General features: G+C 41.2%; 1 protein-coding gene and 1 non-coding gene across 2 annotated transcripts; one reads left to right on the plus strand and one right to left on the minus strand.

The window, feature by feature from the left end:
* Positions 1-5724: 5724 nt before the first annotated feature.
* LOC140817165 (uncharacterized) lies at positions 5725-7815 on the plus strand. The gene is made up of 2 exons (XM_073176798.1): positions 5725-7488; positions 7667-7815. The coding sequence occupies exons 1-2, from the start codon at positions 6036-6038 to the stop codon at positions 7681-7683; spliced, it is 1470 nt and encodes a 489-aa protein (XP_073032899.1). The 5' UTR covers positions 5725-6035; the 3' UTR covers positions 7684-7815.
* LOC140817634 (small nucleolar RNA R71) lies at positions 6567-6673 on the minus strand. The gene has a single exon (XR_012114846.1). It is a non-coding gene; the product is annotated as a small nucleolar RNA R71 (small nucleolar RNA).
* Positions 7816-14322: the final 6507 nt, after the last annotated feature.

The raw sequence follows: 14322 nt of genomic DNA on the forward strand, positions 1-14322 counted from the left end.
GGATGGTTTTACACAAGTTTAAAGGCCTAGAACACGCATACAATCGCAACAAACAAAGGAACATACAAGCTAAACGTGGTCTAGGGGAGGTTAGACTCATGAGGGGTCAAGTGGTTTGGGGCTGGAAGTGTCCTAGTTGGGCTAGGAGTCCTAAATATCTTAGGAGACTCACACACAAAACATGCAGTATTTTGAGTCAAGTTCCAGCAGGGATTGTGCGACTTAGGGGCTGGTTCTATAGGCTGGGCTTGGTCAGTAGGGTCCCTAGGTGGGTTGGCTAGGGTTTGGCTCGAGGTGGCTTGAGTGTGGCTGTTGGAAACTAGATTTTGGAGTTTGACAAAACATGAATCAATCGATTAACAAAATATGAATCAACTGATACGCGCAAGAAAATTCGGCAACTGAACTTATCAACTGAAATCAGCTGATACAATGATACAAAGTAAACTGATCAGTTGGAACTGATCAGTTAAAACATTCAGCTGAATGCCTTAAAGTCTCTCAACTGAAGATGTCTCGGAAAAGAACAAAGAAGACATAACAGATTACAAGAGCGCCGCACAACAACCAAGACTACTTAAAACAACGCATTCCGGACAAAGCAATTAAGACGCCGAATTACAATAAATGAAGCAGACAATATCGAAGGAATAATCAAGTGGAAACCAATCTTATCTCAGAAAGATTTCAATTTTTTATAAGTTCATTGAATAACTTCTATTTTATAAAAAAAAATGAGATTCCCCCCTTTTTTTGTTTGTCCACTACTTTAATTTTATTTTTATTGTACGTAATAAATAAAAAAGAAGTTCTGATAAAAGATTCAAATTTATCTCAAGATTACCGTTGGAAAAGAAGAGTATAAATATGGCAGAAGAAAAAGAAGAAGTAACGATACACTATTAAAAACTTGCTATTACTTTGTCAAAATCTCAGCTCACTCTTACTTGATTTATTCGTAGCAATCAAGGCTACAAGTTGAGCAAACTAGCACTCTGTAATATTTGTTAATTCAATAGTGCTAAGATCAGTTACGCACAGAGATCATTTTGTAATACTAAGAGTTTCAGTTTAGGCAGTGGGTAAGTCCTAACTGAAGTGGGTCTGTACAAGTGTTGTATTGGATCAAAGTCTTTTAGTGGAAATCTTATCCTTGTGATAGAAGGGGTGACGTAGGAGTAATTGAATTCTCCGAATATCCAGAAACAATCCTTGTGTATTTTATTTCAGTTCTGTATTCTATCTGTCAGTCAGTTACCTTCCGTAACTACCTCAGTTTAACTGATTGATATTGACCAACAAGATTCCGAGAATCAGTTTGTCACCAAATTGAACACAAAAATTCGAAAAGACCAATATTAATTGAGAGTGTTTATTCAACCCCCTCCCCCTTATAAACACTCTTGACACGTCAATCGATCCTATCAAGTGGTATCAGAGCAGTTGAATCTTGTTCTTGAATACTTCTGATCTATAAATCTGCTAGCATGACTTCATTCAATAAAATTCCTATGTTCTCAAGAGAATATTTCGATGACTGGAAAATCAGAATGCAGGCTCACTTAGCTGCATAAGATGATGACATGTGGTATTTCATAACAGACGGACCCATGAAGATTCTAAAATCAAATACATCAATTGCCATAACTGAAGGGGAACCACAGAGAATTCAAAAGCCCAGAGAAAAGTGGACAACTGAGGACAAAAGAAAAGCCAATCTTGACAATGTGGCCAAAGATACTCTATACAAAACACTGGACAAAGCAACATTCAACAAAATAAAGATGTGCAAAACAGCAAAAGAAATTTGGAAAAAGTTGATTCAGTTATATGAAGGAAATGACCAAACAAAAGAAAATAAACTCTCTGTTGCTGTTCAGAAATTTGACAATATCAAAATGAAGGTTGGAGAATCAATGAATGAGTATGATGAAAGGGTGAGCAGTATTGTAAATGAATTAAATGCACTCGAAAAGTGCATACTAACAAAGAGGTTGCACTAAAAGTGATGAGAGGTATTCCAAAGGAATGGGATGTCAAAATCATGGCTATGAAAGAATCTAAAGACTTGAACCAGATCGAACTTCATGAACTATTTGCTGATTTAAAGGCTTATGAATTTGAATTGCAGAGCAGAGAAGAAGAACCATTTACTCCTACAGCTACAACTGCTCTAGCAGCTGTAAGAACTAAATCAACTAGTTCAGTCGAAAAATCTGCCGATCAGTTAAGCAATGATGCTATGTCATTATTCATCAAAAAGTTTGGGAGATTTACGAGAAAGAACTAGGGAAACTTTCAGAAGCAATAGCAGAGAAACAATTCCAAAGAAGAAATAAATGCTTGCTACAATTGTGGCAAAACTGGTCATTATATTGCTGACTGTCCTAAACCTAAAAAGGACAGTCAAGGATCAACTGACAGAAGAAAGAAATCATATGAGCATAAGATAAGACCCAGAGATGATAAGAAAACCTACAGAAAGAAACATGAAGTTCTATTAGCTGAAGAGAACAAATCCAAATGGGCAGAAATTGATAGTGACGAATCAGAACCAGAAAGTTCATATAGCTCAAGTGATGAAGAGGAAGTCAAATGTCTAATGGCCAATGATACAGAAGCAGAATCTACAAGTCAACAGGTATTTGATTTTAGTTCAACTGATTTTACACGAGAAGAACTCATTTTAACATTGCATGAAATGATAAATGAGTACCAGAAACTTGCATCATCATTTGAGGAAATAAAGTCAAAGCAAAATGATCCCATGGACAATAAAACCAAAACTGATGAATCAGTTGATGGGTTGAGTCTAAAAGGGGAAATTGCTGAGTTAAAAGCAGAGAGAAAGAAAGATCAGTCACTGATCCAGAAATTGATCCTTGAAAATTCAAAACAGGCTGAACTCATTCAATCTTGGAATAAGTCGTCTACTGCACTGAATGAGATGCAGAATTCACAAAAATCAGTTTCTGATAAAACTGGTTTAGGGTTCAGTAATCAAGGAGAAACGTTTTCAAATGATATTCAATCAAAGCTGACAATGAACAAAGGGAAGTACATTCACTTTGTCAAATCAGCAGTGGTACAAGAACAAATTGAGCCCAGTAAACTGATTGAACAACCAACTGAGATGTTGAACAAGGCTAGAAGATATGAGATTGGCTATAGCCAAAAGCTTTCAACTGATTCACAAAGCGGGTCATCAAAAAGATTTCACAAAAACTATTCGAATGGCTATGACAATTACTATAACTGCAAGCCAGTTCAGAAGAGATACAGATTGAACAATCAGTTGAATAAGACTAAAACACATACTGTATCATCTATACACTACTCACCAAGCACACAAAAGCCGAGAAAAACCATTTGGAATACAGCTACTGGAAAGTCAGTTAGACTAATCCAAGTATGGGTTCCAAAGGGACTAATAAGTTTTGGACCCAAATAGATATGGGTACCAAATCATATTATGTGTGTGCTTGCAGGTAACAGGTGAAAATAAAAATTCAATATGGTATTTGGACAGCGGCTGCTCACGACATATGACAGGATATGCAAGTATGATATCTCAACTGACCAAATATAGTGGTCCAAACATCAGTTTCGGAGATAATTCCAAAGGTAAAACCGTGGCAAAGGGTAAGCTTATCCATGGTAACTTTACTATTAAAGATGTTTTATTAGTAAAGAATCAGAAGTATAACTTGATTAGCATCAGTCAGTTATGCGACAATGGATTCTCGGTACAATTTGATAAAAACTCATGCTCAGTTAAAACATCAACTGATGAAATCATACTAACTGGCAAACGATGTGGAAACACATATAAAATCAGTTGGAATGAACAGCCTCATGCACCAGTCTGATTTATTGCTTCAAAATCATCTCAAAGCTGGTTGTGGCATAAAAGGTTAAATCATTTAAACTTTAAATCCATTGCCTATCTGAGTAAACATGAAGTTGTAACTGGTTTGCCCAAAATAAATTTTTCAAAAGAAAATCTTTGCTCAGCATGTCAGTATGGAAAAAAAGAACGATCTTCTTTCAAAAACAAGGGCTGTAAATCTTCATCCCGATGCTTAGAACTATTGCACATGGATCTCTTCGGTCCAATACCAGTCATGAGCTTAGGGGAATGAAATACATCTTGGTGGTCGTAGATTATTTTTCAATATTTACTTGGGTTATCTTTCTCAAATCCAAAGTCCATACGGCTGCACAACTGATTAAACTCTTTAAAAGACTTTTAAATGAAAAATCAGTTGGGATTGATCGAATCAGATCTGATCGAGGAACTGAATTCATCAATCAAACACTTTCAAGCTTTCTAGAAAATGCTGGAATCAAGCATGAGCTCTCAGCGGCAAGAACTCCTCAGCAAAACGGTGTAGCTGAGAGAAGAAATCGAACCCTTAAAGAAGCTGTGATAGGACTCGTTTTTACGTGTTTTTAGTGTTGGTTTTGAGTCGCATTCATGCATCATATTAGTTTGTTTAGTTTAATTTAGCATTCATTTAGCATTATTTAGCATTTGGCTGATCTCGTGTATTTTGTGGTGGTTTTGTAGGAAGTGGACCAAAAAGTGGGATTTTATTTGCATAGCATCGAAGAGGTCTCGCTAGGGCGGTCAAAAGTGACCGCCCCAGCGAGCATATTGGCCCAGCCGAGGAGTTTCTGCGCGAGTCCTTCGCAAGGGCGGTCAAAAGTGACCGCCCCAGTGAATCCATCGATGTGAACGAGAATATTTTGCGCAAAGCTCTCGCTCGGGCGGTCAAAAGTGACCGCCCCAGCGAGACCAAAGACACGGCCAGGAATTTTAATTCGAGAATCACTCGCCCCAGCGGACAATCTTGACCGCCCTAGCGAGTGACGCAATCCGGGAAGATTTGTTTCCAAGTTTTGTGGACTCTATCTTACACCATAACCTAATACACGAGAGAGGCGCCGTTTTGGAGACGATTCTGATATTTTCCATCACTTTTCTTGGGAGGAAGGCTAGTAGCAAGAGAGACTTTCGAAGAACTCGAGAATTCCAAGCGTCGCAGCCTTCATCCGTCGTCATATTTTAGTATTTTCATATTCAGTGTTTTATTTCTTGCATAGATTGTTGATTTTTATTATGAATTTTGTTGGCTAAACTCTATATTTGTTGGGATTTGAGGGGATCCTACCCCGTACTCAGTTGTTTAACATTATTTATCGACGTCTTTATGAGTGATTTGTTTATGCTTTTGTGATTTCTCATTTCAATTGAAGTCTAGCTAACTTCCTTTGATTATTTCATGTTGTTAATGATTTCGATAGAATAATTGACAATAGGATCGAATAGCATAGACCACGGATTTACAATTTTAGTAGATATACGGAATTGGGTACGTGTCGATAGTGATAATTCACCCGGATGAAAGCTAGCGGATTCCATAGAACGTAATGCAATCGTGAACTGTTAAATAATTGAGGATACTTGATTACTGCATGTTTATGATTAGTATTAATATAGCTCGACAGAGTATATTAATTAGTCTAGGGAATTCCGTCGAATGCACGAGTAAAAGTCGAGTATAATTATTTGAACACGAGCGGTAGGTGAACTGATAATTCCCAACAAATTCGCTTCTCATTTGATTTACATCCAATTTAATCATTGATTTCTTGATTATTTGTTCTTGCATTGTAATCATTTTAGTTATTAAATTCACTTTAGTTTAATCACCAACTCAATCTATCGTTGCTAAAGAAATTGAAGTGAAAATAAGAATATTGTAACGCAGTCCTTGTGGATCGATACTCGTATTCACTTACGTTTATTATAACTTGACTATCGTGCACTTGCGATATTTTAAATCGAGCTTTCATTTATAAAACAAATTTTGGGACTATTCACTGTGCAAGTTTTGCTCGATCAAGTTTTTGGCGCCGTTGCCGGGGACTGTTGATTCACAATTTTTCTATTTTTCATTTAAATTCTTTAGTATTATTTATTTTATTGTTAGTTGATACTCCTATTCTGTTGCAGATTTTTCTTGTGGTGCATGCGAAGATCACTCGAAGTTAAGCTTGAGCCTTTTGACCCTGAGATCGAACGCACTGCTAGACGCCGAAGACAACAGCAAAGACTCAAGGAACAAATGGATAGGCACGAACAAGAGCAGGAGGCGGACCGCCAAAATGAGAGACGGATTGAGATGCCACGCCGTATACCGATGATGGATTATGCACAACCGTCTCTTGATGGAGCACGTCCAAGCATCGTGAGACCAGTCATCCGAGCTAACCAGTTTGAGATCAAGCCAGCTATCATTCAGATGATTCAAAACACTGTTCAATTTGGGGGAAGTGCACTTGACGACCCTAATTCTCATATAGCTGATTTTCTTGAAATTTGCGATACTTTTAAGTTTAATGCTGTGTCTGATGATGCTGTTCGTTTGCGTTTATTTCCATTTTCACTAAGAGATAAAGCTAAGGCGTGGTTAAACTGTTTGCCTGTAGGGTCTATCACTACATGGGAGGATATGGCGAAGGCATTCCTGATCAAGTACTTTCCTCCGTCGAAGACTATGAAGCTGAGAGCCGACATTACTACTTTTGCTCAATATGAGCTTGAGTCACTTTACGAGGCGTGGGAGCGATACAAGGATTTATTGAGGAGATGTCCACACCATGAGCTACCTCTTGGGTTAGTTGTTCAAACTTTTTACTACGGTCTGCTTACTCCTAACCGTACCATGATAGATGCTGCTGCCTGTGGTAACTTGCTGAGAAAAACGGCTGAGGAAGGATATGAATTATTGGAGGAGATGGCTGCTAGTAGCTATCATCCTCATTCTGATAGGCAGAAACGAGGTGCTGGAGTTAATCAAGTTACTGATTTGTCTGCGGTGTCAGCACAGTTAGAGGCTTTGAACAGAAAGATTGATGGGATGAGTGCGAGTGGATCGGCTATGCGTCTGCAAGAGATTTTCTGTGATAAGTGTGGAGGTGAGCATGACGTGCAGGATTGCCAAGATGGCAATCCATTCTATGTGCCTGAGGGAGCAAAACACGTGGGATTCCAGAACCGTCCTAGAAATGACCCTTATTCAAACTCTTATAATCCGGGATGGAGGAATCACCCAAACTTTTCGTGGGGAGGTCAAAACAACCAAAACCGCCAACAAAGAGGTCCACCACATGGGATGCACCAAGGATTCAAGCCAGAACCGCCTAGGGAGGAGAAGTCAAATTTAGAGCAAATGATGACTAAATTTATTTCAGCAACCGAGACGAGATTTCAGAATCAGGATGCATCCATAAAGGGGTTAGAGAATCAAATTGGGCAGTTGGCTAAGTTAATTGCTAATAGGGAGCAAGGAACTTTGCCAAGCAACACGGAGACTAACCCGAGAGAGCAAGTGAAAGCTGTGGAATTGCGTAGTGGAAGAGCACTCGAGTCTAATGAGGAAAGGACCAAGCATGGTGAGGATGAGGTGGAACATCAAGGAGGTAAGTCTTCTAACTCTACATTTACACCTACTGCACCGAATAAAATTGTTATCCCTCCACCTTTCCCCGCAGCAATGAAGAAAGCTAAGTTAGATGCACAATTTGGTAAATTTCTTGAGGTATTCAAAAAACTGCATATTAACATTCCTTTTGCTGATGCCTTATTGAATATGCCAAGTTATGCAAAATTCTTGAAAGATATCTTGGCGAATAAGCGGAAGCTAGAAGATCATATGACTGTGAACTTGACTGAAAATTGCTCCGCTTTAGTTCAAAACAAGATGCCTCCAAAGCAAAAAGATCCAGGGAGTTTCTCTATACCTTGCATTATTGGTGATATTAATTTTCATAAAGCTCTATGTGATCTTGGTGCGAGTATTAATTTGATACCCTATTCTGTGTTTAGGAGACTGGGATTGGGTGAACCCAAGCCAACTAGGATGTCATTGCAGCTGGCTGACAGATCTGTCAAGTATCCACGTGGGATTATCGAAGATGTCTTGGTGAAAGTGGATAAGTTTATTTTTCCTGCAGATTTTGTAGTACTTGACATGGAGGAAGATTTAGAGATGCCTTTAATCCTAGGGAGACCATTTCTGGCTACAGGGAAAGCACTGATTGATGTTGACGAGGGAAAATTGAGACTGAGAGTTGGAGAAGAAGAAATTATTTTTGATGTCTTTAATACTCTCAAGCACACAATGCACAATGATAGTTGTTTTCGTGTTGATGTCTTAGATTCTCTCGTTTGTGATTTTGTGCAGGATGGATTGCAAGAGCCATTGGAGGCCACTCTCACTACGGAAAAGCAGGAGGACGAGTTAGACGAGGAAAAGATGGAGATGGTAGCTCACTTGAATGCCATTCCACCTTGGAGAAAGCAAGTGAGGCTTCGACTAGAGGAATTGGGAGACAGAAAAGATTTAATGCCTCAAAAGTCGAGCCTAGAGGAGCCACCTACTTTGGAGCTCAAACCACTACCTCCACATCTCAAGTACGTATATCTAGGAGAAAATAATAAACTGCCTGTTATTATTTCTTCTTCTTTGACAGATGATATGGAGAGTAAGCTCTTAGAAGTCCTTAAGGAGCATAGAGGAGCATTCGCTTGGAAAGTTGCGGACATCAAGGGGATAAGTCCTTCGATCTGCATGCACAAAATTCTGATGGAGGATAAATACTCACCCCTAGCACAACCTCAAAGGAGACTCAATCCAAAGATGCAGGAGGTCGTAAAAGCTGAAACGATCAAACTTCTGGATGCAGGTATTATCTATCCTATCTCTGATAGTGCGTGGGTAAGTCCTGTGCAATGTGTGCCTAAAAATGGTGGGATTACTGTTATTACCAATGAAAAAAATGAGTTGATTCCCACTAGAACTGTTACGGGTTGGCGTGTGTGCATGGATTATAGGAAATTAAATGATGCAACCCGTAAAGATCACTTCCCCCTGCCATTTATTGATCAAATGATTGAACGATTAGCCGGTCATGAATTTTACTGTTTTTTGGATGGGTATTCGGGATACAATCAAATCACAATTGCACCTGAGGACCAAGAGAAAACTACTTTCACTTGCCCTTATGGTACTTTTGCGTTTAGACGTATGCCCTTTGGTCTATGCAATGCACCTGCTACATTTCAAAGATGCATGACCGCTATTTTTCATGACATGATTGAGAATTTTCTTGAAGTTTTTATGGATGACTTCTCTATTTTTGGCTCTTCGTTTAATGAATGTCTAGAAAATTTGAACTTGGTGCTTATTAGATGTGAAGAGAGCAATTTGGTGTTAAATTGGGAGAAGTGTCATTTCATGGTGCAAGAGGGGATTGTGTTAGGGCACAAGGTGTCAGAAAATGGAATGGAGGTCGACAAAGCCAAGGTGGAAGTAATAAAAAATCTACCACCTCCGTCATCAATCAAGGGAGTCCGCAGTTTCTTGGGGCATGCTGGTTTTTATAGGCGTTTCATTAAAGATTTTTCTAAAATCGCTAAGCCCTTGTCCTCTCTATTGATGAAAGATGTTGAGTTTAATTTTGATTCTACTTGTCTGCAGGCATTCGAGATACTCAAGGAGAGTTTGGTGACAGCACCTGTTCTGACTGCCCCTGATTGGGAGCTACCGTTTGAGGTGATGTGCGATGCTAGTGATACAGCTGTTGGTGCGGTGCTGGGTCAAAGGAAGAACAAGGTATTTCATACCATCTACTACGCAAGTAAGACTTTAAATGATGCTCAATTGAATTACGCTACTACTGAAAAGGAATTACTTGCTATAGTATTTGCTTTCGAGAAATTTCATTCATATCTTGTTCTGTCTAAAGTGATTGTGTATACAGATCATTCTGCCCTAAAATACTTGCTTGCTAAGAAAGATGCAAAACCTAGGTTAATTAGGTGGATTTTACTATTGCAAGAATTTGATCTCGAGATTCGAGATAAAAAGGGTGTAGAAAATGTGGTTGCTGATCATCTGTCTAGGCTTGAGGATGTTAGAATTAATGGCGTTGATGCTGATATAGATGACTGGTTCCCTGATGAGCAATTGTTTGAGGTGAATGCGTGCCCTTGGTATGCCAATTTTGCCAATTTTCTTGTCACCGGCACACCCCCCCCAAATTTATCATTTCACCAAAGAAAGAAATTCTTTTCTGACGTGAAATATTATTTTTGGGAGGAACCGTTTTTGTTTAAAATCTGTGCAGATGCCATGATAAGGAGATGTGTAGCAGGAGGAGGAAACCAGTCAAATTCTGAACCACTGCCATGACCGTGAGGTAGGTGGTCACTTTGGACCCATACAGACGGCATCTAAGGTACTTGAATGTGGCTTCTATTGGCCAACTCTTTTTAAGGATGCTCGTTTGTATGTTCTCAATTGTGATAGATGCCAACGCACAGGTAATATTTCCAACCGTCATAAGATGCCTTTGAATAATATTATTGAGTGTGAAATATTTGATGTGTGGGGGATTGATTTTATGGGTCCTTTTTCTGCTTCTTTTGGAAAGAAATTTATTTTGGTGGCAGTGGAGTATGTGTCGAAATGGGTGGAGGCAGAGACTTGTGCCACGAATGATGCACAAGTGGTGTTAAAATTTTTAAAGAAACACATTTTTAATCGATTTGGTACACCGCGTGCAATCATAAGTGATGGTGGCACCCAATTTTGCAATAAAATTTTTGATAAACTGTTGGGCAAATATGGTGTCACCCACAAAGTTTCCACTCCATACCATCCCCAAACTAGTGGACAAGTTGAAGTGTCCAATCGAGAGATTAAGAGGATTTTAGAAAAGACGGTTAATGTGAATCGAAAGGACTGGTCCATTCGGTTAGATGATGCTTTGTGGGCTTATCGTACTGCGTTCAAAACACCTATAGGCACTACACCATATAGGTTACTTTTTGGTAAAGCATGTCATCTACCCGTAGAATTAGAGCATAGAGCATATTGGGCGACCAAGGCACTAAACTTTGATTTTGCTCTTGCAGGTGAGAAACGATTGCTGCAGTTGAGTCAGTTGGATGAGTTCCGAGGTACAGCTTATGATCTTGCCCTATCTTACAAGGAACGCACCAAAAGAGCCCATGATAAACACATTGTAAGAAGAGAATTCAAAGTGGGTGAAGCAGTGTTGTTATACAACTCTCGCTTACGACTTTTTCCGGGCAAGCTGAAGTCCAGATGGTCAGGACCATTCATCATAGCCGAGGTGTTCCCATCAGGTGCAGTGGTGTTGCATGATGGCAAGGAAGGGACGTTTACTGTGAACGCCCAAAGATTAAAGCACTATATTGGTGGCACAATTGAGCCACAAATTGGAGTCACTCGGCTCCATGACAGTCGTTGAGGACATGGGTGAAAAGTCGAGCTCTAGACTATAAATTGAGAACTACCTCTACTCCTTATTTTCATTTTAATTAGATTTTTTTTTTAGCATTCGCATCATTTGTATTTAGGTAGTTGCATGGCATGGCATTCATTGTTTTTATTTATTTTTTTTTTCGAGAGTATCTCGCTAAGGCGGTCAAAACCGACCGCCCCAACGAGCCATCGTTTTTAAAAATTTTTTTTTCACCGAATATACCTCGCTAGGGCGGTTATTTTTGACCGCCCCAGTGAGGCGTCGTTTTTTTAAAAAAATGTTTTCACCGAATATACCTCGCTAGAGCGGTTATTTTTGACCGCCCCAGCGAGGCGTCGTTTGTTTTTAAAAAATTTTTTCACCGAATATACCTCGCTAGGGCGGTCACTTTTGACCGCCCCCGCGAGCACTCATATTTTTTAAATTTGTCTTGGCGAGAACCCCTCGCTAGGGCGGTCAAAACTGACCGCCCCAGCGAGCACGCGTATAAAAAATAATTGGTCACCGCAAACCACTCGCTAGGGCGGACACTTTTGACCGCCCTAGCGAGTCGCGCAGACTATAAAAAAAAATTTTCTCCCCTTTCTTCCCCACTTCGAACCCTACCCCTTTCCTCTCCAATAATCGGCGCCTCCTCCTTCTTTTAAGCTCAATTCTTCTTATTTTGTGATCTTTTCAGGGAAAAGACTTGATCTTGGACGCTACACTCCACCGGGACGCGTTTACACTACAATTTCTTCTACTCCGGTCATCTTCCAAGGATTCCGGAGAGCTTCTCCGGCGAACTTCGAAAATTTTCCGGCGACTTCAAACTCTTTGCACTCCCATCTCGACATGGCACCTAAACGGTCTAAGGTAACTCACGGTGCCTCTAGTTCTCGTTCGACTCCGTCTAATTTTGTTAATGAGAAAGCTCGGGAGCGGTTTGAGCATGCTAAACTACATCGAAAACCAATCCCTGAGCGAGGATTTACTACATCTGCTCTTCGTTATTTTCCGGACGTATTAGTAGAGGGACGAGGGTGGAGTAATTTTTTAGCACAACCGAATGCCGCGGTGATTCCGGTTGTGCGTGAATTCTATGCGAATGCTCCGGAGGGGAGTGAGCATAAGGCATCTGTGCGGGGGCGTCGAGTCCCATATGATTCGAGAACTATCAATGACTTGCTGGGTTTACCGTCGGTGGATGACTCTGAGTTTCAGGCGTGGGTACTTAACCCGGATTATGATTCGATTATACACACACTCTGTTATCCGGGCACCACGTGGAAACAACCGGGGACGTATACGGTTTTTCTTGAAAAATTTTTTGAGAGTGGAGGCGGCGATGTGGTATGCATTTCTATACTAAGAGATTGATGCCGGTCCGGATACGAGTGATGTCCAGCGTGAGCGGGCGGTTGTTTCTGTAGGCCATCCACACGGGGATGGCGATTGATGTGGGCAGACTCATCTTTGGACAGCTCAACATGTGCATAAACAGCAGCAATTTGGCGTTTTAGTTTCCGACGAGCCCCGTGGGAATGGGGTGTCCAAGAATAAACAAAACCGAGGACGTGAGCGATGAGAACGCCCAGTACAAAAGTATGAGTATACAGACCTATATGAAATGCACATGCTATGATCATGATACCGGGGTAGTCAAGAAACAGGAATCACAAAGGATCTCAAAATGCTCAGTCTAGAGGCGCCAAGTGGATAGTGCCGCGCGGTACACCTCTGGGTCACTGCATCCACTACAAGACAGACGTGGACCTAAAATGTCCCGGACCACCGAAGCCCTCCCGACCCGTCGGCCACTGTGTACTCTCGGTGTCCATGCGTCCACAAGACAGGGCTGAGCGGCCCCAAGATATAGCTTATCTCGAAAGAGATACAGCTCAACAGTAAAGGCTATCTCGAAGGAGATATGGCTCAACGTGAAATGCAACGTGCAGTAATAAACGTGACATAATAGCATGCATCAAATGACATATATCAATGCACCACATAATTATGCAACACATATATGAATGTATACTCAACCAGGATATCTCGGATAGTACTTTCGTACCTCTAACACAGCAATCCTAATCCACTGGAACAACCAGACAACAGGTCTAGAACAAGCCTACGCATCAAGTGAAAACCATCACTAAACTTATCTACCAGACTTAACTAGATAATCCTGAGATAAATACTGATAAAATTCCAAACCTTCGTCCGTCGCTAGCCCGCTGATGCCGCTAGCTCCCAACTAGAGCACAGCTCTGCTACAAGACCAGCAGCTCCCCGCTAGTGCCCAAATCTCGGAACAAGACTAGAACCTGTCAGAAACGACTGAAATGCTATGGAATTCTCTGAATTGGCGAGTCAAAATGAGGAAATCCGACCACTATTTATAGGCCATGTTCGGATCGTCCGAACCCTCTTCGGAACGTCCGAACTCTTACGTGTCCATCAGCTCTTGACAGCTCATGTTCGGATCCACCGAACATACACTTCGGACCGTCCGAACTTGCACGTGTCCAGCTCCGACGATCGTGACTGAGTTATGTGCCCGAGCGGGGGTGATATTTGCTGATGATGATGAGTGGCTACCACCGATGAGAGCCATTGATGACGCTCTCTATCGATCCAAGAGGGAGAAGAGGCAGGCAGAGCTGCCCGAGGATGTGTTTTTCGAGTATGGGGGCGCCGCTCACCCACCTCCGGCGTTATTACATGCACCGCCACCTCCGCAGCCACGCCGCCGTGCCATGCGAGATCGCATCAACGAATTGGGCGCTTGGGCCACATATCAGACTGAGTATCAGGCCGTGAATCAAGCTCATATTCAGAACGTCGAGTACTTGGTACAGGGGATCTCCACGCATTTGGGCATCGACACATCCGGCCGGCCTCCTGTACCCGCATACCCGCCACCCTTCCAGTTCCAGTACCATTATCCTATGCCGCCACCAGCTGACGAGGGAGTCCGAC

Source organism: Primulina eburnea, chromosome 16, assembly GCF_022965805.1.
Source record: "Primulina eburnea isolate SZY01 chromosome 16, ASM2296580v1, whole genome shotgun sequence".
NCBI lineage: Eukaryota > Viridiplantae > Streptophyta > Magnoliopsida > Lamiales > Gesneriaceae > Primulina > Primulina eburnea.